We start from the raw sequence: 27,334 nt of genomic DNA on the forward strand, positions 1-27,334 counted from the left end.
GGACATCACTTAAGGCACTTTATAAAATACTAGGTGTCCCTCTGCAGTTTTAAATGGTAATACGTGAATTCAGTCAACTGAAGAGGAAGTCTTAGCGCAGAACAAAAACTGTTTGGAATTTGCAGTTTAATCAGTGGTGTGCATGAGCTGGTGTACCAGCTCATGAGCCAATTGCTAAATTTTCATGAATTTTTTGATCTAGTGGATGTCAGATTCGTAGTTTGAAATTAGCCCTGGTGAGTTTTCACATCTTGGAGCTAAGCAAGCACTACAAATCAGAGGTTTTTTTCCCCTGGAGAGGTAGTTGTAAATATTCTCCAGCACACCACTAATTTAAACATTCTCTACTAAGCAAGGCTCTTCCTATAGGAAGAAACAAAGTAATAAAGTTTCTCTTGATGTGACATGTTATCTGGGGAATTTTGTGAATGTAGACTTTTCAGGAAAATAACTGAAAATATGAAATTTGAATTTTCAGTTGCATATTAAACTAGAAAACCTTTGAGACATTTTTCAAGAAACTGAGTTAATCATATATTTGCTTTGGGGAATGCTGTCTTAATTTAAAGTATTTTTGTAGCATAATTTCACTCAAAAGTAAAGGATAATAGTACTTACACAATTATATATAATAAACATTTTGTTTATTTCTTAGATGTCAGATCTCAGACCCCATTACTTATTAGGTCTGGAATTACAGGACTAGAAGTTACCTATGCTGCTGATGAAAAGGCACTTTTTCAAGAAGTTGCAGATATAATAAAGAGGTATTGTTTTGTGTTTTCTGATTTTTCAGTTTTTTTTTTTTTCATAGAGTCCTTTTGTACTATTGCCAATAAATATAGGTGTGCAGGTAAGAAAGAGGATGAGAGTCCCTTCCTGTGGCCCTTGAAAGAAGTTATCCCTGGAAAGATTTTGCCCTCACCTCCCACCACCATCACCATATCCATCAGATTAGGAATAAGAAAAAGAATATTCTATTCTCAGGATTGAGGGGCCAGTGAAAGAGAAACATTAGCTTAGCCTTTAGCTTTCCTAGCTGGACTTTAGCATTTTTCTGTGGTGGTGAAATAATGAGGAACTGTACTGAAGTTACATTGTATTATTCATTAAATAGGCTTATACCTTGGGAGCCAGCCACCATTTCAGTACATTTTTAAATTTTTCTTTCTTTCTTTTTTTTAAGGAAATTTTTTCTGAGTTCTAAAAAACTCAGTAATTCCAAAAAGCTTTGGAATGCAATCTGTTCATAAATTTAGGACTATCTGGTACATACTCTTTTGCGTACATAGTTCCTTAAACATCTCTTTTGGCCATTTGATAGTTGATAGTAGAATCTTGTCAAAATTTATGGCAAAGATTTTTCAACCAAAAGTATTTTAATTTAAAAATAAAACAATTAAGTGGATCTTTCACATTTTCTCAAGAGTATAACTGTTAGTAGCCATGTGCTTCACTTTTCTAGGAACTTAAAACTTTGCCCATTGCTAGGTTTAGGTTTTTAAATGCCTAAAGCAGGCTGGAAAGTACTCTTTGGATCCTGATGTATGGATTAAAAACTGTCCTTGAGTGTGTTGTTACACTCAACCCTTTCTGTTCTGCTTTTGTAGTTGAACTTTTTCATGTAAAACTGAGATGATATACTGCATTAAAGACCAAGATGATACTCTGCTGACTCAACATCTGATTGAATCCCAGATGGTTTAACATAAACCATTTTGAAAATTAGAAAACCAGAAAATATTCCAACAAAACAAAATTAAAAATATAAAAGCATCAAAAGTGATATGCTGCTACCCACCACACTAGGGAAGAAAAAAGAGGAATTTATTTTTACTATTTATAGCACTGATGACTCGTTGGATTCCCATCCGTCTGAGACTTGCCATTGTCAGTCCTATCTTTTATCTTCTCACAGAGACTGTCAACATATCAGGTACTTTCAGTGCCCACACTTTTACTTCTATAAGCAGCTTAGCTAAAGGAACACATAAAGAGTTTTAGTCAAATACCATTTTATGGGCCAGCATATAACCAATAATGTCCCTAGGCTTTGTATGCTTGTCTTCTCCTTGTTAGGTATATTGCCAACAATAGAATTACCTGCCAGTATTGAGAATCTTGTTAATCATTTGCAAGTGTAGCTTTCTTACATGTCTGTAACATGAATTGTGCTAATTGTTAAGAAAAATGTAGTAAACAAAATAAAACTAACTTCTAGTTCTTCTCTAAAAGATCATATGGTTATTAGAGAACAAAGATGCTTAAATATCAACATTTCAATTCTGTAGTGTCCTTTATATATTAGTCCAGACCACTCCCTAAAAGATTATTTGTTTCTTATACCTTCTTACACCCCACAAAACAGGCTTTGCTAACAGTGTAGGCTTGGGAGTCAGCCAGCTCTGTCTTTTTTGTCCTGAGCAAGTTTTATTTCTCTCTCTGAACTTTAGTTTCCACATCTATAAAATGGGTAGATATGAGAATTAAGTGAGATAAAGCATGTAAAACTCTTAGCCTGGTCAGTACTTAAATGTTAACTCTACGTGTATGGTACACTGCTAGGTGCTAAATATTAAACTGAATAAAATATAGACGAATATTCTCAAAGAGTTTGTATTTATTTTTCCATTCTTAATATTTACCTCATGAAGTTGCAAACACATAAAGTAGTATAAAGTGAAATTAAACAAGTAAAACCATTATTTTCTTGTAACAATCATTTTTCACTTTCTGTTCCCTGAACTATTAATTTTACATTTCCCCAGCCTTCCTAACTTAAATAATTTTTGATTCTTCCCTTTTTCTCTTCCCTACATCCATACATTACATCCTATCCATTTAACCTCAGTTATTTTTCAAGATCATTCCTTTCCCCTTCCCCCTGCCCATTGCCACTCCCCTAGAAGGCCCCTTACCTCTCACCTATACAGATGTTAGTGGGTTATCTAAAATATTAGTTGTGAAGCAGCTTTTTTCTGCCTAAGCAAATAAAATCATTTTCATATTTCTGCTGTTTCCATTTTCTCCACAGTTTCATTCTTCACCACTAAACCTGTCTACCCAACCTTTTTCTTTCTATAACTTTTAGAAACCTGGTAGAGTGAATAAAATTTACAAAAATTGAAGAATAAGTCACCACGATTTTGTTACTGTCACCAAATGTTTTCACAGAACAAATATGGGATTCTTGGGACTTTGAACTTGAAATACGTTTTATCAGCCTTGAGAGTCTTATAAGACTGAACAGCCTCTAGGACAAAAAATAAATATACATAATAGATCTGAAAATACTGAAACAGCCACATAGTTCTCCTAAAAGAATAAAATCTATTTAACAAATCCATTAAGAGAAGCATTAAGGATAACTTTGTTTTTTCAGTGGTTTTCTGTGAGCAGTTGTAGTTTACAAAATAGACACTTTTTGAGAAAAAAATATTTTTGAAACATTATCAAAAAAATAAGTGTACTTAACCACTCTGTTAGTTGCCACAACAGAGCAAGTAACTGATTGGAATAGTAATTCTGATAATAGATGATAATAATTAGAGATTTGGGTGAAGAAGTTGGAAGAAGTGTGTAAGTTATAACAGAAGGGCTCTGTAAGCATCTGGCATCCTCTTCATGTTGTACCCATGCTTGGAAATGTATGTGATGGGTACTCCAGCAATCTTCCAAATTCTCTTAACATCAAGGTCAGCTGCAATCAGACTGTAATGCCTGTTCTGAGTTACTCTTGGCATAAAGTAGTCAGCTACATGGGTTCTTTTGCGTGTGTATGGGAATCCTATCCAAATCTCCTATCCCTGACCATCCTTAGAGCCTTGACACTTCTGCCCCAGTTTCTCAAATTTAAACATTTACATACTTAGTTTTACAGGGAGACGCACTCGTCATACAGATAGTTCATCTCTGACAGCTCTGAAAAGAGTTTAACTTTAATGGAACAGTTGATGAAGTTGCTACTAACAAAGATGTGTTAAGATATTGGATGTTATGTTAGATGACTACTGAGCAGTAAGGGTATTGGGAGATTTCTCTTTTCTTGAGGCCCTAAGACATTTCTGGACTTTCTTTTTAAGGATTAATCTACCTTTTTGACCTCTGATCTCTGAAATTAGGCCTCACTGTTGTATATTGCCTTGCTTTTTTTTTTCTTTTTTTGCCTCTCTGTGCTCGTATTATAATCCTGCTCTTTTTTCCAGAACTACACATTCCACATAGCACTTTCTACCAAGAAAACACTTATATGTTGGTGAAAAGATCCGTTTGGCTGTCTATTAAATTAATCAGTAAAATGTTTATTAAATTTAGTGGTTTTCGCAGAAATTTCAGTCCTTTATATAGAGATAAAAACACATGAGTGATATATATGTTATCTTTTTCTCCTGACAAATTTGAAGACTACTCTGTAAGTCTGTAGTATAACAGTGGATCACAAGCAGATCACGGGATACTGAAATTTACATTAGGGAATGTATCTTATAAGGCCTTTAAGGAATGGGAAAAATAAAAAGAATGTTATTGCAGAAGTTTGAACCTAGTTCTTTACACATCAGCCCCTTAAATTCTCCAGGTTAAAAATAAGGAGACATTTTTGTGGCATTCTTATTTTTGTTGTCTAAGTAAGAACTGAAGCCATTTAGTACCCATTTAAAGAAAGTAGCTATGGAAATATGGTAAAATATTAGCAATCCAGTTCTAAAAATAGATCTCTTCTGCCTATAATCCATTGTTATACCATATACTTGCAGAGTACCATATAAAGCTTACCTCAGTAAACTGGTGCAATCCTATACTGTAGTCGTTGGATGATACTTCAAGTGGCAGTGATATGATCTGGACAGACTGCATATCCCACAGTTCAGCGTAACTTTATAAGCAGTTGTGCAAAACCCAACTTTATGAATGTTTGTGATCTTTCACTCTGCTTCTTGGCTTTTATAAACAATAGTACAATAATCAGAGTAATATGGAGCTTCTAATTTGCTAGCTTTATAAAGTTTTTACTCTGCACTTAAGACTAATCAGTTTTGTCTTGCTCACACAATTTTCCCATTAAAGTACATCTTCATGTTAATTTTCCTTTGTACTATAACCATTTTTCCATGGTGGTCACCATGGAAGTCCTAAGAGGAGCCACAAACAGGCTTCTTCTGGGTTGGATGCAGATTGTTGATTCAGTTCTACCAGTGCAACTCTGACCTCAGTGAGCACATTTTTCTCCTAGTTTCTGATGCTTAAATTCCCCACATTAATCTTACCCCTTTTTATATTTCATTCTCTCATTAAACTGAGTCACCTTCCTCTTAAGTTTAGAGGACAAACTTGCCATTACTGAGGCCTTACTTTATGTGAGGACAAAGTCATTACTAAAATTAAGTAAGAGAAGGAAAACATTTTCATTTTCTTTCTCAGCATTAAAACTGTTTAAGGACAGTAGAGGGTAGAAAGGTAGAGAAGTGGCAACGGAATGACCTGGGGGATCATTTTCAAAATACAGTATCCGCACATGCCCTCATACTTCACCCCACCCCTCCCTGCATTATATCTCCATCATACCCTCCTGCATATACTTCACTGGTAATGCCTGCCTCCCACCCCAATTTCTAGCAGCCCCTTTTCCAAGTCATGTCAATTAAATACACAATCTAAGTAAAAACTATGCTTGCTTTACAAAAGTAGCTTCAAACTGAGAATTCTAATCATCCCATCCCTTCCTGTACAGAAATTCTATAGGTACCACTATATCATCTCCACCTGAGAAGCTTTTATAGAGTGTTTGATACTTTATATCATGAAGAAACAGTTCTTCTAGTTAAAGGTTCAAATGTGTGGTCCTTGTTTAATTTTTTTATTCCTTCTTCAGGTATGACCCTGATATTCTGCTAGGATATGAGATTCAGATGCATTCCTGGGGTTACCTCTTACAAAGGGCTGCTGCCCTAAGTGTTGACTTATGCCAGATGATTTCTCGGGTACCAGGTATGAAGCACTGTGAATGTTTTATTGTTCAACTGCAGAGCAAGTTACAAGATAAATAAAGACAAGATGTTTAAAAGTATGATTGCTTTAGCCTAGTTTTTAATACTAAATTGTATAAGTTCTAGATATAATGTCATTATATAAAAATTTAAAAATTAAGAAAAGTAAAAGAAAAAATACCATAATCTCACTGCTATATATAATGTTAGTACATTTGTTGTTCATTATCCCTTCAGTCATTTTTCATATACATATATAGCTCTTTATTTTTATATAACTTTAATCATACATATATCCCATTTTTATTATGCTTTCTTCATCTAGCATTTTATCATAAGTATTTTTCTATATTATGAAATAGTCTTCATAATCATTTCGAAGCACTTAACACTTCTTTGACTTGATACACCATAACTTTATTTTATTTTATTTGTCTGGCTTTATGTTTTATCTATTTGGTGAGAAAGGAGAAGATAGTAAAGGAATACTAAAAACTGTGAATTTTGAAGGCTGTTCCCAAAAGTGTGATTGTAATTGAAGAGGGGTCAATAATAATATTTATATCAAAACTATAGTTTTTAAAGCAATTTTTTAAATTATGTTTTCTTTATAGTTACAGAATTTTTAATAACTTTGTTTTAAATGCCCCCCACAAGTCTGACCAGGACAAAGTAGCATATACTTTGGGAGGCTAAAAGACCAAATACAAAATTAGTAAAACTAATCAAGAGACCTCCTGAGAAGGGTTATTAAGTCAATAAGATGTAAATTGTTGGTAAATTTAAAGGGAAAGGTTGAAGCTAGAAAATTTGAAGACAATAAATATTTTGAGCTCTGCAAAAATTGGAATAAAAAGGCATAGTTGCTTTTAGTCATTCCCTGCATGAATTTTTTTTTTTTTTTTTTTTTGTAGATTCTGTGTCCCTTGAGTGATAGGAATAATGGTATATCTCAATTTTTTCAAGATTCCACTTAGGATAGGTTTCTGAATATTCAGGAAGGGCAGCATGAGTATTCAGTGCACTTACTAATTAATTAATTGTAATGGGTAAGGTATATGACTTCAGATCAGAAGAATGAATGAAAGCTCCTGCCCTTTTAGAACACTGCTGAAAGCATTTTCATGAGGCAGCTGGTGCAATAGAGAGGGCGTGATAAGAAAGGCATGGTAAAGAGAGCACATTCTGGAAAGGTTCAAATCCTGGCTATTCTGCTAACTAGCCTTGTGATGATGTCAAGCAAGTTACTTAACCTATCCATACCTTAATTTGTCGTCTGTAACATGGTAATAGAATTTATAGGGAAATTGTGAAATACTTAGAACAGTGCCTGAGAACATAATGAACGTTATATGTTTGCTAAATAAATTCTTAAAACTTTTTTAAACTATTTTTTACTGAAGTATAGTTGTTTTCAGCTGATTTTCAATATTGTGTTAGTTTCATACTGCATAGCACATAGAATTATACCCATTATCTTGTAATAATGTACAATGGAATATAATATGCAAAAATACTGAATCACTATGCTGTACACCTGAAAAAAAACTTTTTGAAGAGCAGTGGGTGCGGGTGTGCACACATGGTCATTAGAATCAGGTAACCCTGGTGTAGAATACTAGTTCTGTTATGGTATGGCCTAGGGCATAATGTAACATTTCTGAATGTACTACAGTGCAAAATAAACACTATAGTAACAAAATATTAAAAGAAATAATGTTTGCAAAGTTCTTAGAACATAACAGACATTCAAATACGGTAAATATACTTATTATTCCAGAGCCTCTAATCAACAATATTCATATATACCCAGTGTTATGCAGGAGAAACAAATTTTAATTTCTATTCTAAGAAACTAGACTCAGAACTCTGTTTGCTATAAGAGGAGCTCTTCGTCTAGTTCTCCATACACAGTTAAGAGAGTTTCATCCTGAATATTAACATTATTAATTAATGTCAACAAATTTTCAGAGAATTGTTTAGGTTCAAAATTCTACCATTTTTTTTTCCCGAGAAATGACCAGTATAACAATAAATATTTTTCATCCAAACACCAAAGAAATGCTGCGGCATTAGGTGTTTGTAAAAATAGCACTGGAAATTACCGTATTTAAAGAGAAAAGAATTTTTTAAAAATATGTATGTGTATATATACACATTTATTATTAATTATATATAGTTCTCAAATATATTTCACAAAATTCTTTCATAACTTAAAGAGGAAAGAAAAACTTTTATTAGTCAAAATGATTATTCTCATCTAGTACAAAACAGACTGAATTAATTTCACCTGTAGTCTTCATCTTTCATTTTTATTATTCTCATTTTCTTTGGCATAGTTTGCTTGGAAATTTGGTTTTCGTGAGTTCTGAAGCAATCTGTATTCATTTCTATAGATGACAAAACTGAGAACAGATTTACAGCAGAAAGGGATGACTATGGATCAGATACAATGAGTGAGATAAATATCGTTGGCCGAATTACACTAAATCTTTGGAGAATCATGAGGAATGAGGTAAGGTATTTTATCTGAAATTTGGTTTGGGAATAAGAGATTAGGTCAATATAATGATTTTAACCATTACAGAATATCCATATAGCTTCCTAGGTAACTATGCTTCTTTGTCAATTATTTTTCTTATACTTAAGTAGAGTTAACAAAAATAAATACTACTTTCTAAAATGCAAAGCTACAGAAGTATTTAACTTTAACGTAATTGATGATTTTTTTTTTTCCTATTTGTGTCTAAGCACAAATAGCAGGGGCTGTAAAAGTCTATAGCTATCATAAAATGTTATGTTGTATGTATGGGATGTATCATTTCACCAATTTTTGCTCTTAAATCATTTTTATGCTCAAGGCCAGAGGAAGTCAGGTTGACCTTTTTGATTTATTACAGTAAGAAAAATTTAGTCTAGACATAGGAAGGAACTTTTTGAACTAAGGATATTTAAAAACTGGGTGAATTAGAAAGACAGTGCTTGGAAATAGTTAATGGCAACATCCAGTTGAGACTTTGGAGGCCCAGATAAGGATTTTTGGTAGTACAGATTTCAACAAGCTATCATATTAATTTGCAATCACTCAGAGAAATAATTCACCAAAAATGTAAGAAAAAAAGATACCTACAGTAAATTGATCTATTCTCAGATTTTGGACTTCGGGTAATATCAGATAAAATCTTTATATTTAAAAGAGAACTATATTCTTCAGCTACATCTCTTTGAAACTTTCTCATTATACATCTTCTATTATATACTCATTATTAACTGTGATCTTTTCTGACTCGTCTATATTTATATAAAGATTTGAGTTTTTAAGCATGCCCTCTGCAATTCTTTTGGACACTATCATACAGTAATTCTTCCAGATAAGGAAATATGCTCTTTATATAAAATTTAGGTATTCCCATTTTTCTTTTTATTTTCTCTCTGCACCATGAACCTAAAGTTATGCAAGTTAAGCTCACATTTCATGTAATTTGAAAATGTACTATGTATGTAGCTGCTTGAGGATAATTTTATCCTGTTGTTTCACCTTAAAATAGTAATCAAAATACAGTTGGGCTTCAGACAACATGGGTTTGGACTGTACAGATCAACTTATATACCAATTTTTTTCCCAGCAGATACATACTACAACACTGCACAGTCCACAGGTTGGTTGAATCCACAGTTGGTTGAATCTACGGATTAAGATTCACAGATAAGAAAAGCTGACTGTAACGTTTCTATACAGATTTTCGGCTGCATGGGGGTTGGTGCCCCTAAGCCCTGTGTTGTTCAAGGGTTAACTGTACTTCCTAGTGATATGGCATAGGATATGGAAGGTACAGAGATTGTAAAGTATTTGGTCTGTATATTCTATTATATATATTTCAAACTGCAGTCTCTGATGTTGCCTGAAATGAACACATAAATTAAGTATATAAATACAAAATTAAATTATTGAATCCTAATTTCAGGGGTCTTTTCATTCCTGAAGATCCAAAAGGCAGTTATAGCAATTATCAACTATTAGCTTAAAACCACAAAATAGAAAGTAAATATTTCAACATAGTTTAGGGCTTTCTTTAGTCTTTACTGAAAATTCAGGGTCAAAGGCTTTCTCTAATTCTGGGCTGAATATATAAAATCTCTGCTCTTTATTTGTATCTGAGAGGAACAACTGTGAGAAAAGTTATGAGTTGGGTAACTCACCCTCACTTCCTAGATGGGCCAAATCAGACTGTCACTTTTTTCCCAACCCAAAGTACTCCTGGCAATTTGGAAATTTCCATGAAACCCTGAATGAACGTGTGGGAAGTACTGTCTTACATGTCAAGTTGTTCTAGAACTTTAAGGGTGATGACCTTGGACAGAAGCTGGCCCTGAGATTATTTTTCATATTAAAGGCCCTCAAACTATTTTTCCTGGATTTAAATAGTTCCAGAGGCTCTTTTTAATCTTTATCTCTTTTATCTGTATCTCCCTCATGACATTTAGCTGTTTCTAACTCTATTATTATTTTCTTAAATCTTTATAGTTTGTTTTTAATATGCTCTTTATTAAAATTAATTTATATTCACTATTTAAAAAAATAGATGTAGAAGCATATATAAAATGCTTATATAAAATATAAGTAAAATCTCCTTGTTCTCTCTAGGACATCTCCACAACAGTTGCACTCCCCTCCCCCCAGATGCAGTTTACAGTTGAATGGATATCTTTTTTTTTTTTAATGCTTACTTTGGCTTTTTAAAGATGTGTTTACTTGTGTTTTAATATACTAGTTTTCACTCTCCTGCTTAACTTTAACTTAGAATTAACTGCTGTTCCCTCTGGACTTTGAATCCTCAGTAACAAATGAAGTACTTCTTAAATAGTACTCATGATGCATTTGTTGACTGCTTAAATGAAATAATAATTGACTCTTCCCCAGAGGATTTTATTTAGAGGCCTAGTGGATATCAGCTTAATCCAGGCCTTTCAGGAAGGTGCAAAGTAGGTGGGAAATACATCTGATTAAACTCAACAAATACTTATGGAGTGCCATCTCTAGTGCACAGATTTGGTCCTGGGTTTAGTTAAGGGCATAGCTGATTCCTCTATTTTAGCAGGCAGAGAGGCAGGTTATCTGGGTGCAGATGTCAGTAGATGGGTACACGTGACTGTGAGAATCTGTGGAAGTTCTGGTGGCTTCCATTTTCTCAGTGAACTAGGAATCACTCTTCTCAGCTGAGTGTGAGCAGAGTAGAGGGGCTCTTTGGTTTTGAGGAGAGAAAAAGAATTATCTAGGAGAATTTGAGAGTGGTTAATTAAGAAAATAAGAACCCAGATTTTGACAGCCTATTTGAAATTTGCATTAAGAAATTAAAGTGATACCTGCCAGGTATGTTCAGATTTATAGATGTAAGCACAAGGAAACAGGTTTAGATTTGAACATAACTCACAAGCAAAGGGTTATGACTTTACTAAATTTTAATTAATGAGTTACAAAGGGAACAAGGGGTAGAGAACTGAATGGTAGTACAAGGTTGTGCTTATAATGATTGTGGAATTTGAGCCAAATTAGGAGCAAAGAGGTTGGGGTACCAGAAGGATTAAACCAGAAGAAGACAGTGGTAGAGGAAGGGATATTTGAGATTATGGAGGGGTACAGTTAATCTGGTAATCACAGGTTTTGGAGTATGATCGTCAGGGTGGCTAAGGTGATATTGAGGTACTGATAGTGAGTTTACGCCTGAGACCTGTCTTGCTGGTAGCAGTGTGGAAGGAGACAAGCCTAGAGGTAAGGAAATCAGTGAGAAGATTATTGTAACTCAAATGAAAGTTGGCAGTGATACAGGGATTCAAAAAACAATTTAAAGGGTAAATCCACAAGACCTGGACGTACAAAAATATGAAGAGAAAGAGGTGTCAAGAATGATTATCAAGGTTCGGCATAGATGGTTTAAGATCATGTTTAGGTGGGAAAATGATGATTAAGAATGTAGAGCATGAGGTATCAGTCAGATATCCAGGTGAAGATACCCCACAGACATTTAAATAGGAAGTCTCACATATGGGGTAGAGCTCTGGATTAGAGATACAGCCTTGGAAGTCACATGCAAGTGTGGATGAGCTCACCAAGAAGTGAATGGAGAGAACGATCAGGATTGAGCCAAGCACATTTTTATGAATAAAAACATTTTGAGGAGCAGACAGAGCAATCAGATCCTAAGAAGGAGTAGTCAGATAAGATAGTGAAGAATGGGGAGAGAACACTCCCATCAGAGTCACTGGGAAGGTCAGGTGCTTCCACACTAGCATGTAAGCCTCCCCCAATCTCAGTTTGGTGATAATGGAATATGGTTCTAATATTCCCTAATACAGCATCAGTCTGTCACTAAGCCTGTGTTAAAGAGGTAAAATATGCACCCTTGCATTTATGTATTTTATCATCTATAAGGCACTTTTACAGACTTTCATGTTTTAATTTTGATACTCACAAACTTGCAGGATATGTAAGACAGCAAAGTAGTGAGGTATTGTTCCAAATGAGGAAACATGTTCACAGAGGTTAAGTGACTTGCCTAAAGCCTCATAGCTAGTAAGGGGTCAAAACTCCAGCTTATTGTGGGCATGCTCTGTATCCACAGAGAGCTTATTTTATATATTTTAAGTATATGTAAAATAAAACATGTATAAAATAAAATACATAAAGTAAGCTCTCTGAGGACAGAGAGCATGTTTAAAAAGATTATGTGTATGTGTTTATCTGTTGTCCCCCGAATATATTTTATTGCTTTGATAGGACATCTGTCACTGACCATACAGGCATCATATAAGAGCCAAAGGAGACATAAATGGTATACACATTTAAAGAGAAGACAGATCACTGTTGAGTCTTGGTGCAGAGTGAAGAGCAAGTGGAAGGGAGGTACAAAGGTATTCTTGCTGTCAACACTAGAAAAGGAGATAGACTTGTCAGCAAATAATTGGTGTGTATCAGGGTGCGGAGTAAGCAGCTGTAATACAGGAACTCCACAAAGCAGTGAAAAAGAATCAAATACTGCCACACTGAACAACATAGATGAATCTCTGATTTAATGTTGAGCAAAAGAAACCAAATAAATAATAGTACCTATTAAATGTTTCCATTAATATGAAGTTTAAAAATAGGCAAGATTAATCCATAACTTTGATGAGTATTGAGTGGGAAAGGGCACAAGGGAGCCTTCGAACATCCTAGAAATTTCGTCATATGGGTGGAGGGTACATGGATGTATACATACATAAAAATTGATGAGTTGTTCACTTTATATTTGTGTATTTTTATATAAAGTTTATGTCAATCAAAACAATTTTTAACTGAAGACTGGGGAAATGAGGAACAACTCCGGGAATAAGGTGAAGGAGGATAATAGAGCACAGGTGCTTACTTTATGGTCTCCTTCCACTCTTTTCCTTTCCTCTTTATTTTGTCCATTCCTCTGCACTAATTCTCTGATTGCCTCTCTCCATTCTAAGTTTGTTTCTGAAGTGACCAACCACTGTGTTTTGCACACTGACTCTGGGAAAGTGTAATCATACCTCTGTCAGCCCATTCCTTTGTCAATAAAATACATGAACTGTAATACTTTCTTCATTTCTATCAGTTCTGACTTTGCTCTACATAGTACATTTTCCAATGTTTAACTTACTCAGATTTCCCCCTAAATCAAGTAACAAACTCCTGATTCTGAGTGCTAGATTCATATTTCACTTTCTGGAGTAAATCACTGTCTAAAGACTGACATTCTGAAGATGGATCATTTTAATTTTAGAGTTTATGTTTCCTTCTTTTAATTTTACTCACAGCTAAGATTATAGCTGAGCATTTTTTTGCTTTTGTGACACTGAGAAGACCCAAAGTAGAGTGGGTGTTACAAGGTTATAATATTTTAGTCTTAATCCTATTTATGAAATTGTTCTGTTTGAAATAAAATCAGCCCAGAACATAGGTCTGCCATCTGCCTCAGATATTGGGGGGCGGTTTCTTAAATTGTATTTAAGTTTAGTTTGAGGTCACAGGATCCCCTAGTTAATCTTTACAGGTCAACTTACATGGGATAATGAGAAAGCTGCAGGACAAAGGGATCTTTTCTGTAGAGATTTTTTTGATTGTTTTAATGAACATATATACTCCAGCAGAAGTTTAGATTTGGTCTAAAGGGCTATACTCTATATTAGGTAATCATGTAACTACCTGAGATCAGATATTTGGTTCCATTTTCTATGAAACTAAATAGAAACTTTAAAAAAAAAAACTAACTTAAAATATTAGCATGTAGAAGAGTCATCCAAATATGAGGATTTGATAATAAAATGAGTTACTTATTTTTGAGAGAAGTAGTCCAGGGCAGTACTGGTTTTCGTAAAAGAAATGGTGATTTACTTCCAAGATTAGAGGTTAATACCTGCTTTATACTGGTGACTTTTAGAATAGGTAGGCTCATTCCAAAGTTTAAAACTGTGTGTGTGTGTGTGTGTGTGTGTGTTTGTGTCTGTGTGTGTATATGTAAGCATGTACACACACTCTGAAGTATGCACACACACTCTGAAGTATGCCACATTCCAATGCTGTTGTTCTGGAGATTGATAGAAATTGTAGATGAAGTAAGAGCAGTTTGGGGCACTGCACTGAGATGAGTTTAATATTTAATCCCTGTTTTTTACTTGCTGGATTGTAGAAGTGGAAAAGAAAATATTTTAAAACTGTAATATACAAATGTGAAGTGCTGTTTGAATTATCCTCAGAACCCCAAGGGCTGACCTAAGAATGGTGACTGCTGGGTCCTTGATTTCCATTTACATCGAAATACTGCCATTGTCTAGATTTCATGTGTCTTGTAGGTATTTCTGAGAGATCATCCAGCTAGAGGTATATTTTATGAATGTGGACACTTTTTCAGTATTCTTTTCCCATAAAAACAGCCTTCACCTACATATTTTGAAGATTAGGAAACATTTCTGCCATTTATTTTTAATCTTTTGTTTTTGGAATGAAATTAAGTCCATAATGTTCATGTATTAGGTCTTAGTATTGATGTAATTCTTGGGAGCAGGATGAATGCCTGCCTTTAACTAGCTAACTTTTCCTCGAATCTGTGAGAGCCTGTCAATCAGCATGTCATCAAGGACCAAAAAGTGAGTACAGAAAGAACAAAAAATTAACTTGTTTGGCAGTGCGTCCATTTGTCAGTATTTGTATTGGCACAGAGTATAAAAGGAAGTCATAAGAACTGGAATCTCCAAAGTAAGTAATGTATGTCCTAGTTGAATTTCATCAGGTCTGATTATTTCTCCAATTAAATATTAATTTATTACAAACATTTCTGTCTAGTAGGCTATATATACACATAGTTTTAAATCAATTATGATTCAGTTGTAACACAAATCATTTCTACAAGTAGCTTTCATATCTACTATGAAAAGTTAGAAATAATATTCAGGCTGTTTTAGAGACAAACTTGTATGTAAGTATAAGCACTATTATAATGGTGTCTTACTTTTTTTTCTAGGTGGCTCTGACTAACTACACCTTTGAAAATGTGAGCTTTCATGTTCTTCATCAGCGTTTTCCCCTCTTTACCTTTCGAGTCTTATCAGATTGGTTTGATAACAAGACAGATCTATACAGGTAATGCTTTATAACTCTGAAGAGAGTAATATCTGTTTTTAAAAATCAGTATTATTGGAGTATAATTTATATACAATAAAATGCACACATTTAAAGTGTATTTTGCAATGACTTTGAAACATGTATACACCCTGTAACCACTACCCCAATCAAAATAAAAAGCATTTCTGAAACCCAGAAAATTCCCTTATACAGCTTTGTAGTTAATCTACCTATTCCTTAACCACCCAAGTAAGTACTAATTGAATTTCTATTAGTATAGATTAGTTTTGCCAGTTTTAGAACTTTGTATAATTAGAATTGTTTACAACCTACCCGTTTTTGTCTGGCTTCTTTCAAGAAACTCAGCATGTTTTTTAACATTCAACCATGTTGTTGCATGAATCAGTTTGTTCATTTTTATTAGTAAGTAATATTCACTTGCATGAATATACCACAATTTATTTATCCAGTCACCTGTTGAAGTGATGCACAGTTGGGTGGTTTCTCATTTGGGGCTATTATGAATAAAATTGTATATAAGTCTTTGTGTGAACACACATTTTCATTTCTCTAGGAATGGAATTGCCAGGTCACATGATTAGCTTAACACTTTCAGAAACCGCTAACTTATTTTCTTTGGCAATTCTTCTAGTGCAAGTCTGCTGGTAACAAATTCTTTCAGCCTTTACGTGAAAATATCTTTATTTCACTCTTACTTTTGAATGACATTTTCACTGTCTAATTCTAGGGTTGAGTTTTTTTTTTTTCTTGAAGATTTCATCTTTTCTTCTGGCCTCCATTATTTCTGATGAGAAATCAACAGTCATTCTTCTTTTTCCAGTGTATGCAACACATTTTTTTTTCAGTCAGGCTTAATAAAAGGATGGCTGCTGCTGCTGTTACTCTGTGTAAGACTTACAGTGGACACAGGGGAATTACTCAGTTCTCCTGGTCCAGAGTTAGTCTTTGGGAATTACTGTTCTTCTAAGCCTCAGGGATGGGGTTCTTTCAGCATTCCTGCTCTTTCCATAGCAGAGATGGACCTTTGCTTTGTACCACTGGCAGGTCCTGGCCCAAGCAGGTTTCCTGACTCTCCCCCAGAGAAGATGGCTAATTTCTTAATCTCTGATATGATCTAGATAGCATCATGATTTCACCTGCTATCCAAGAAATAGTTATTGAATATGATTTCAGTTTCTGAGCTAAGAGTTATATCCTGGTAGTAGAGGGTTATGTAGCTCAAGGAAACACTACTCGAAATTTTCTTCATTTCCTGGGAGTAGAGTGAATCCATAGAAAAAGTTCAGAAAAAGTGAGTTTGTACTTGGAATTCTCATATCTCCGTTTTTTGTCACCTTCTTCCCGGATGTCCCATCCCCAAAAGTACCCTGTGCCCTCAAGATGCTCTTAAGTTCAACCACTTCAGCACCTACCCAGGCCTATCCTGAGTAGCTTATGCTTTAAATTTCCCTTCCCCGTCTCCAAATCAATACTTGCTTACTATACTTGAGCTTGACAAAGTATTAGGAAGGTGGCATCATTCTTTAACAACAGCAAAAAATTACCTAACAAAATCAACTTTGTATTGTAATATTTATTTTTTAAAAGGCCACAATTACTCATTTTCTTTTTTATACCACATGGCTAGCCAGCCATAGGACTAGAAAATAGTAATGAAAGTGGTCTTATTTCAAAAAGATCACTTTTTTATTTAAAAAGTCTACTTTTTACATACATTAAAAATACGTATATTCAGAGAGATATGGAATGATGTCAGGAAGGTGGTGGAGTATTAAGTCCTGGACCCTCCTTTCCCCCACAAACACGTTGATTCAGTAATAGTTCACAGACAGATTAGTCCTGTAAGAAATGTGGAAACTAATTAAAAGGCTCCTGTACCCTGAACAAATGTAGAACCAGGCTCATCGAAGTTGGGAGGGAGATCTGGAATACCCTCTTGCCAGAGGCTGTGCCTCTGAGCCAGAACCATACAACCAGGAAAAGGCCCCTAGCTCCTAGCTTTTCCCAGGAGAGGGAAGGGGTTGCTTCATGTGTCTAGCACCCCATCTTTTCTGAGGGTACTCTGACAGGTGTGGCACAGCCTAGCTGACAGAGCCAAAAGGGGGGGGGGGCAGTGTGGGCTGGTAAATGCCATAGATCCTCCCCACTACTCAGCACAGAGTGAGTGGATGAAATACCCCAACTCATAGTTCACCCATGCAATAAGAGGTTGATTTATGCATCCACTGTCCCAACTGCCCCAAGGCTACCCAAAGGACTGTCATCTGTCTTTCTAGTCTTAAGCTCTCACAGATCCAGCACAGTCCAGTTGCTGGGAGTGCAGGTGTGGAATGGAGATGGTGGTTTGGGCTAAGAGACACCATAACCCCCTCTTCTGCTCAGCACAGAATGAATGGAAGGAAACCATAGCTGCCTGCTTCTCTCTGGGGAGGGAAGGAGTTGGTAGAGGCCCCCAGAATCTTTGGCAGTGTTCATTGGAGGAGTTCTTCTGTACATGACCAGTCCACAAAGATTGCAAGAGGTGCCTGCTTTGTCTAATGTGGGACACCAACAGAGTCAAGGAAAATGAAGAACCAGGCAAAGATACTCTGAACAAAAGAACAAGATGAATCTCCAAAAATGAACCTTAATGAAGCAGTTATATGATTCACCTGACAGAGAATTCAAAATAAATGTCATAAAGATGCGCACCAAGGTCAAGAGAACAATGCATGAACAATGTAAGAATTTCAGCAGAGAGAGAAAAAAATTAAAAAGAACTAAACAGAACTGGTGGCAATGAAGAACAAAATAACAACTAAAAAATTGACTGGAGAGGTTCAATATCAAAATAGATCAAGCAGAAAAAAAGGATCAGTGAACTCCAAGACAGGTCATTGATCACTCATGTGGTCTACAGAAAAGATGAGCCATTAAATCCATTTTGTTTTATTTTAAAGGGAATGATTGAATCCACATGAAATGCACTCTTTGCTTTACATTTTGCTACCTATATTACCAAAGGGTTACATGAATAATCTAAAACAAAAAAAGACATATTAAAATGTGATACCATTTTTTGCCTATCAAACTAGTAATAACTTAAAAAAATTAATCCCTAGTGTTACTGAAGATTCAAGGAAACAAACTGTTTATCATTACTAGTATGTAAATTGTTAAGACCTTCTGGAAAGCAGTGTGTCATTTCATGTTAAAAACTAAATCATAGTATACCCTTTGACCAAATCTAAGAATTTATCTTAAGGAAATATTTAAGCATCTGTACATAGACTTAACTATAAAGGTATTTATCACAGCATTGATTATAGTTAATAAAGGATACTCAATAACAGATCCATTAAGTTGTTATAATCATACAATAGTATACAAATATATATATATATGGAAATAGGCATAATACATTAAGTTAAAAATGCAAGTGATAGAACAATATTTCTATTTATGTTACTTTAAAAGTTGGGTAAAGTTTAAGATTTTTTTTGTTTGTCTAATTTTCTTTTTTTTTTTTTAATTTTTTTTCCTTAATGGATGTACTGAGGATTGAACCCAGGACCTCGTGCATGTTAAGCATGCACTCTACCAGTGAGCTAAATCCCTCTCTCTTGTCTAATTCTTTTGAACAGTTTTTTTTTGGATATAATTCACACAGTTCACCCATTTAAAGTGTATAATTCAGTGGTTTTTAGAGTATTTCCATTACCCCAAAAAGAAACCCTACATCTATCTATTAGCCATTACCCTCTGACCCTCCCTTCTGCACCCCTCTAACCTTAAGCAACCACTAATATACTTTCTGCCTCCACAGATTTGCCTGTTCCACACGTTGTATATAAGTAGAATCATACAATATGTTGCCTTTTATGAGTGTCTTTTTATTCATGTTGTAACATGTGGCAACACTTCATTTCCTTTTATTGCCAAGTAATATTCCACTGTGTGGGTATATATCACATTTATCCATCAGTTGATGGGCACTTGGGTATTTCCATTTTTTTGGCTGTTCTAAATAATGCTGTTATGAACATTTTTGTACAAGTTTTTGTGTAGACATGTATCTTTATACCTCTTGGATGTATACTTAGGAGTGGAATCGGTCGCTTATATGGGAACTCTTATTTTTAATAATTTGAGGAATTGCCAGACTGTTTTCAATACAACTGCAGTATTTTACATTTCACCAGCAGTTTATGAGGGTTATAAATTCTCCCCATCCTTGCTAACACTTGTTATCATCTGTCTTTTTAATTACAGGGTGATTTTTTTTCTTCTTTTCATGTTTATTTTCTAGTGTTTCTATATTGATTAGTCATGTATCTCAGGAACAGATTTTTTAACTTTTTCTATTGAACAATTATGTGGCTGTATTCTAAAACTCATATATAATTAAAGGTTGCAATATATTTGAACCTTAATATTCTTTAAATGAATAATTTTATTTATAGTATATCTTTGGATCATTTTTACATTTTGATAACATAATATTAAGTCAAAACTTTCTCTCATGACTTTGGTAAAGGTTTTTTGTTATTGCTTATTTTTCTTAACAAAAGTTAGGTAGGGTAAAGAGGTTTATTTGTAAGGTTTAAATCAAAGAACAGAATATTTTTATTTTAACAGAAAATACTGATTTGACACATATTTACCCCATGTATGGTCCCATTACAATTATTTTCCTGATTTTTCTAGGTGATCACCAAAATCCTCTGTTCCCATGAGAGGCCAGTGCATACTTTTATTTCAGACTAGCATTAACAAAGATAACCCAAAGTCTCCATGTTCTTTACAAGCCTATAGGTAGAATAGTTATTATTGTATAACTATCGCATCATTAGCAGTGGCATCTAAGAGACAGTGTTAATTTTTTATAATAAAAATAGAGTAACATCAAGCAAAATATTGAAAATAATTATCCTTAGTCTTACCACCTTCTCACAAGCACTATTTTAAACTTTACATATTTTCACTAGGTTTTATGCCCTTGAAATATCTGAAATTTTCTAATGTTTAACTCCTTAACATACTTTGCTAAAGGCTCACATTATGACTCCCCCCTTAAATAACTTTACTTTTAATAGGTAGGTTTTGGCAGAATGAAAATGGTACTAGTTTCCAGTGTCCAGATTTTTCCCTAATATTCATAGCATGGATTCTATTTTAACAGATGGAAAATGGTTGATCATTACATTAGCCGTGTCCGTGGAAATCTCCAAATGTTAGAACAGCTGGACCTGATTGGGAAAACCAGTGAAATGGCTAGACTTTTTGGCATTCAGTTTTTACATGTATTGACAAGGGGTTCACAGGTAGGAAATTGATTTTCTTGCATACTTGAAAGTTCTGTGTGAATGACATACTCACTTTTGAGATGTTTGAGGCGGTTTGATTTTTTAAACTTTCTATATGGTCCCAACCAATATATGCTGGTTCATCAAGTCTTGTCATTTCATTTTCTAGAAAAGCTTTAATTTCACATAACAGCTCTGCTTTTTGTTCTCTCTCCTTACCAAGTTTTTGGCCACTGCTAAGTTTTGCAAGGTATTAAGAAAATAAATGGCTGTGCCCTTGAAGATGATTCCTGAATACTGTCAGTGTGATTAGGGATGCCTTTAAAGGCTCCTTAGAACTGGGGAAGCAGCAAAGTCTCCCTCTCTTTTGTTTTACATTCCTAATTTTGGCTTGTTCCAACTCCCAACAAATAACCTTAATGTTTGGAAAAAAAAAAAAAGGAGGAGGATTCAGGAATCAATATAAATGGGCTGTATTTTTTGAAATGTTATAGAAAAATGGGACCCTAGAAGCCACTTAATATCTTTCTAACTAATTTCCCAAGGATATAATGAGATTTTTTTAAAAATGCCTTGTGAAAATGGTTTTATGCATTCATTCAACAAATACTTATTTGAATACCTTTAGTGTGTTAAATAACCACTGTGCTAGCCATCAGGAATACTACATTAAATCATTCATGTTCCTCATAAAATCTTTCAATGATTTTATGTCTGTAAGTTCCCCCCAATCTACCAGTTCAGTAAATACAGCAAAAACAGATTTCTGACTACCTTGGCATTACCTATTTACTTATTAATTTTATTGCTTATAAGCTATTTTATTTTATTTATACTCCCCCAAATTTTAAAAACTGAGTTGGCTTATAATAGCACAGATACCTTAAAACTGACTGAGAACATTTCAGTGAATCCGTGCTGGTCCTTGTGAGTGCTTTCTTTCTCTAGTACTCCAAACTATCTGCTTTATAGCAGTTATCATAAACAACCAGTAATTGCTTGATCCAGTTTTGTAAGGGACCAGTATTAAGCTGACTACCTTTCAGTTTTGGAATCTTTGTGTTTCCTTCTTGGGATATTGGGATAACATTTACCCATATCAAATCTCCTGACTTTCATTCTCTAATTTTACCAAATAAATTTGTCGAAGATTATTGGCCAGCTTTTTAAATGAAACTGTCAACTATACAGTTGTCTCTTTTACATCTGTTTATTATGACATAAAGAGAAGTCTAATTGTCTGCCTTTTCAAAATTGACTTACTGTGTAAGTTGACATATTTTGCAGTTTTTATAAAATTAGGGAATAGGAAAAGGATTTACAAATATCCCCTCTGACACCTGAAAGCTGAGTAAATAACCAACAACACTATGACTGTATTGTAAGAAAGTCAATGTTGCCAGATTCTGAAGAGCAAAACATTCCCCAAATGATTATCACATATTCAAAGAACCAGTATATTTAAACAATTTCTTCTTCTCTCCCTTACCTTCACCTCTCTGCCTGCAGTACCGTGTGGAATCAATGATGTTGCGTATTGCAAAACCAATGAACTATATTCCTGTGACACCTAGTGTACAGCAAAGATCCCAGATGAGAGCTCCACAGTGTGTTCCCCTAATTATGGAGCCTGAATCTCGCTTCTATAGCAACTCTGTTCTCGTTTTGGATTTCCAGTCACTGTATCCTTCTATTGTAATTGCGTACAACTACTGTTTTTCCACCTGCCTTGGCCATGTGGAAAACTTGGGAAAGTAAGGTTTTTTTTCATACTTACAATTTTGTTGTGCTTCTTACTAAAATTAGATTTTCTTTGTTTAAGTGTCTCTTTGCACATGAGACTGTCCTTATGAGCAAGATGAATGGACTGTAGCACAGCTGATCCATTCTTTGTAGTTACCTTCCTAATTGACATGGATCACCATATGACTAATTCAGCATCATGGACGAATGATTCATATGAAGAAGACTGTGGTCTTGTAATTTCAGCTATCACCTCCTCTTGACTTTTCTTTGAAATAGCCTGTGATTCTTTTAAAAAGTTAAACTGTTAAATGTTAGGTTTTATTTATTCGTGTCAACTAAATTTCTTCTCATAAGAAATACAGTCTTCCTTTATAACAATGTTTGTGTATTTAAAACCAAGTGTTATAGTGTTAGTCTGAGGTATATTCACTCCTTATAAAAAACTTTTGTGAAAATTGTATTGGTAATTCTGTCTTTTTATTAAAAACAGAAGTTTGGAAAAGTTATTTACAATCTTTTAAGGCTTAAATTTTTCTTTACAGAATTTTATACTTTATAAAGTAAAAGGTGATCATATGTTCAGTTGAAATTTGTTATTTTAGTATGAATTTTACTGATATATTTTAGGATAGTGCCATTTAACAAATGTTTCTTTTAATAAATTGTGAATATTTGAAGAACTGCTTTTTGGTAATTAAACAAACATGTTACTAAATATATATATATTCATGTTTACATGTTTAAAGATGAATTTCCAGTGGAATTAGAAAAATTCCTAAAATTATCTAGAATCTCTATTCTATGATTTGAGAAAGTATTCACTTAATTTTTTTTTTCCCTTAACAGGTATGATGAGTTCAAATTTGGCTGTACCTCTCTGAGAGTACCTCCTGATTTACTTTACCAAATTAGGCATGATATCACAGTGTCCCCCAATGGAATAGCTTTTGTCAAGGTAATACTCTTATAAATGAAAGGTGTCAACTGTGGCTTAACCTTTGGAGAGCTAGTGGTTTAGATGTTGTTGGCATATAATACTAAGAAAATAAAATACACATATATCAAGTTTGCTTGAATATCTTATCTCAAAAAGTTAAAAATATAGGGAATTTTCTAAGAAAACATTTTTTAAAAAACAGTCACCTCATTTTGCATGAATTTAGGTTTAAATATTTTTATTGTTAGATTTTAGTTTTTAATAAAATAGTGTAAGAAACAAATGTGTATATATACCTTCTGCCCTCTACTGGAATCTGGCAGACTTAAGCTGATGACCACAATGATGTTGCTTTATTTTGCATTAATGTGTCTACTTTACTAACTGTTCTATATAATTGAAATTAAATTAAGACCATCTTAGAAATAATGATACTGTAAAATCTTTATTGATTGTATTTTTAAGAAGATATCCAAACTAATAACAGGGTCCCTTTTTTCCCTCCCTTATTACCCTCAAGAGACTAGAAAGCCTCATAAATGAATAAAGACAAATAGGAAGAGATCTAAGAGAAAATTATATTGCCTCTCATATGCCAACTTTATTCCTTTCTATTTCTTTAGCAGTAAGTCTGTACTAGAGTCATGGGACAGTAGGGTGGTTAATGGTAGCATGGACCCCATTAGCCCTCAAATTCATTCTGGTGTACTTAGCAAAAGTAGCATCCTTCTTTACCAGTAAGAGGATGCTGTGTTTAAAGAGTACCCTAAAATTAACCATTTAGATATGAGGAAGATTTTTACCAGAGAGTTTATAATATATTCCTTTCTGAAAAATACCTCTATTTTAACATAATGACATGTATTATATCTTAACGAACATTACAGCTGCTTCAAAAGGTACACAGAATGAATTAGAGGTTAGAATATGTTTTCATTGTCACATATCTAGCAGTTTATTATCTCCCTTTAACAGCGTTTTTAAAATTTGCATCTACATTCTGATCCAATGTGTAAAGTTTAATGAAAATTAAATTTTTTAATATTCACAAGTGTAATTATCCTATACCTGAGGTTTTAATCATTTAGTCCGACATACATTACCTTGCACGTGTCTGTGAATCATCTTCAAAGTTAATACTGTTTTGTGGTTTTCATTCCTATTGGAGTTCTCATAAATTCTCCCTAGTCTTGATTAATACAAATGATTTTTTTTTGGCATCAACAAATTTTATCACCTCACTATTCATCCCCTCTTCCAGATTGCTAATAAATATAGGCCGGAGGGGATGGCTTAGTGGTCTAAGCATCAGATTTGAAATACCTAGAGTCCCTGGAACTACAGGTTTGAATGTCAGCAGAGTCAACCCAGCTCATCATTCTTCCAAGGTAGATAAATGGAGTTCCATGCAGATTACTGTGTGGGGTCATTAGGATGAGATCTTTAAAAACTAAGGTTTGTTATGAGTGATACAAATCCCGTGTGTCTTTCTGAAAGAGTGGGGGTTTGGATCAAAGTTCGGAACAAAATTTCCACTAAACTTACTGTATGGTCTTTTATTGCACTAGTTGACATCCTCCTCCCTGGAGGTCTCTGAATTCACATAGTAGTGCTACATTAGATTTATAAACATTACAGGAACCTTTTAGGAGAAAAGTCCTCTTCAAAAGAAAGAAAATGTGATGATTTTGTATTGACGAGCACTAGTCCTTTGGTCACTCTATTATTAGTATGTTTGAATTCATGACAGTTGGCCATTGTTATACTTTGTGCTTCCTTCTTAATTATCTAAATCCATAATGTTTAAGGGATTTAAAGATTCTTTTTTCCTTTCTGATAGCCATCAGTAAGAAAGGGTGTGCTACCAAGAATGCTCGAAGAAATTTTGAAGACTAGACTCATGGTGAAGCAGTCAATGAAGGCTTACAAGCAGGACAGAGCCCTTTCACGAATGCTCGATGCACGTCAACTAGGACTTAAGCTTATAGCAAATGTCACATTTGGCTATACAGCTGCTAACTTTTCTGGGAGAATGCCATGCATTGAGGTAAGTGATACAAATCTGTAGTTTTTTCAAAAGAGACTAAAGCACATTAAATGAATAGTTCATTAAAGTATTTTATTTTGTTTTGAAACTTTAGACTAAAGAGTTTCATTTCCATGACATAGTATCATTTTTTCTCAAACCAGGGCTTATATACTTACATGTTTTAGGGGTTTGTGGGTTTTCTGAATGAGAACTCTTTGTGTCTTTGTTTTAATAATAATTTTAGAAATTGGCATACCCATATTTCTACATATTATGGATGACCATATTGTAACCAAGTATTAGCAGGAGATTCAGTTCCCCCTTTATAGCAGTGTTTACAATAACATTGGTACTAAATAATTCTTTTTAATACATTGATAGAGATCTGATGGTAGTTCAGCTGGCTTCTCCAAATGTCAGAATGGAAAAGTCATTCCATATTTACTAGTATACCAGTAGATATAAAGCACAACCTTTCGTTTGCAACTGAAAGATGTTTTTCATTAAATAAGCCTAATTTATTGTTATTTACTAAATTAGGGTGTTATTTTGATATGAAGACAATATAGTAGGACAGTAATATAATAATTTACTAGTAACTGTTCAAAGAACAAAGCAGACTTGTTTGATTGATGATCTTTTCATGCCAGAGGAAGGCCAGAGCATTGTAGTATACCATATTTGGAGTAGTTCTTTAAGGGAAAGGCAGTGGAAGAATAAAGTCCCCCTAAAGTGGACAAAGTAGACTCCAAAAACCTAGGCAAGGGACTTTCCATATGTAAGAAACTCAAAGTTGCCACTCTGTCCTCACAACAAGTAAGTTGAACAGACTGAAAAATCAACAACTCTTCTTAGATCTGTCAGAGAAGTGTGATCCCAGGATAAACTGCTGCCCCCAAAACTGAAGAGACCAACAGGTGATAGAGAGACTCACAACTTAACAGAGCAGAAACCTAAAAGCACAAATCTCTGCAAGAACCAGTGCCATGGTAGGGAAAACTGAACCATATTTGATGAATTGCTGGAAGCTCAGGGTGGACAAATCTGAGAGATTAAAAACTCCAAGGGACCCAGTCATCAGGGCCCCCACACTATTGTTAAATTTCACCTCTGAGAGTTCAACTAGGTTCTCACAGTGAATATCAGAGAAAAATTCCCTTTTGCTTCTGCCACAGGAAGAGTAAAGAAGCCTTTTTTTTTTTTTTTTAATCTGTTGTTAACTAAGTCTGCCCTCAATAGAAACTATTTAACCAGAGCTTAAGCTGCTGGAGTTTTACCATAGCCTAACTGACTTCAGGAAGGGGAAATACCCAACTCCAACTGCTCTAGCCTTCCACATGGAGGAAGAAAAACACTCCAGCCCTCTCTAGCCATCCTTTCCCACCAAAGGGGAAAACCTGAGAAGCACATGTGACGTCCACGGTCCAGAGGTACAGGCTAACTGAAAGATTGAGACCTACTCATAGGACTGTAGAACACTTCCTCATCCCTACACCTTACCACCACACTGCTAAAAGCCTATTTACAGCAATTCCTTTTACCCAATACATCATGTCTGGCTATCAAAAAAAAAAAATTACAAGACATACTAAAGCCAAAAAACACAGTTTGAAGAGACAGAGAGAACATCAGAACCAGACTTAGATATGGCAGGGATATTGAAATTATCAGACTAGAATTTTAAAACAATTGTGATTAGGATGCTAA

General features: G+C 34.4%; 1 protein-coding gene across 4 annotated transcripts in view; it reads left to right on the top strand.

Moving 5' to 3' along the window:
- The window catches only part of REV3L (REV3 like, DNA directed polymerase zeta catalytic subunit), a 143,592-nt gene that overhangs the window by 92,180 nt on the left and 24,078 nt on the right, over positions 1 to 27,334 (top strand). For all 4 annotated transcript variants that reach the window (XM_074368475.1, XM_074368476.1, XM_074368477.1 and 1 more), the window contains 8 exons: positions 656 to 767; positions 5,870 to 5,985; positions 8,381 to 8,499; positions 15,509 to 15,627; positions 20,792 to 20,933; positions 22,425 to 22,669; positions 23,508 to 23,616; positions 25,439 to 25,645. In XM_074368475.1, the coding sequence (XP_074224576.1) occupies positions 656 to 767; positions 5,870 to 5,985; positions 8,381 to 8,499; positions 15,509 to 15,627; positions 20,792 to 20,933; positions 22,425 to 22,669; positions 23,508 to 23,616; positions 25,439 to 25,645 (1,169 nt within the window). The remainder of the gene's footprint in view (positions 1 to 655; positions 768 to 5,869; positions 5,986 to 8,380; positions 8,500 to 15,508; positions 15,628 to 20,791; positions 20,934 to 22,424; positions 22,670 to 23,507; positions 23,617 to 25,438; positions 25,646 to 27,334) is intronic.

This window comes from Camelus bactrianus, chromosome 8, assembly GCF_048773025.1.
Source record: "Camelus bactrianus isolate YW-2024 breed Bactrian camel chromosome 8, ASM4877302v1, whole genome shotgun sequence".
NCBI lineage: Eukaryota > Metazoa > Chordata > Mammalia > Artiodactyla > Camelidae > Camelus > Camelus bactrianus.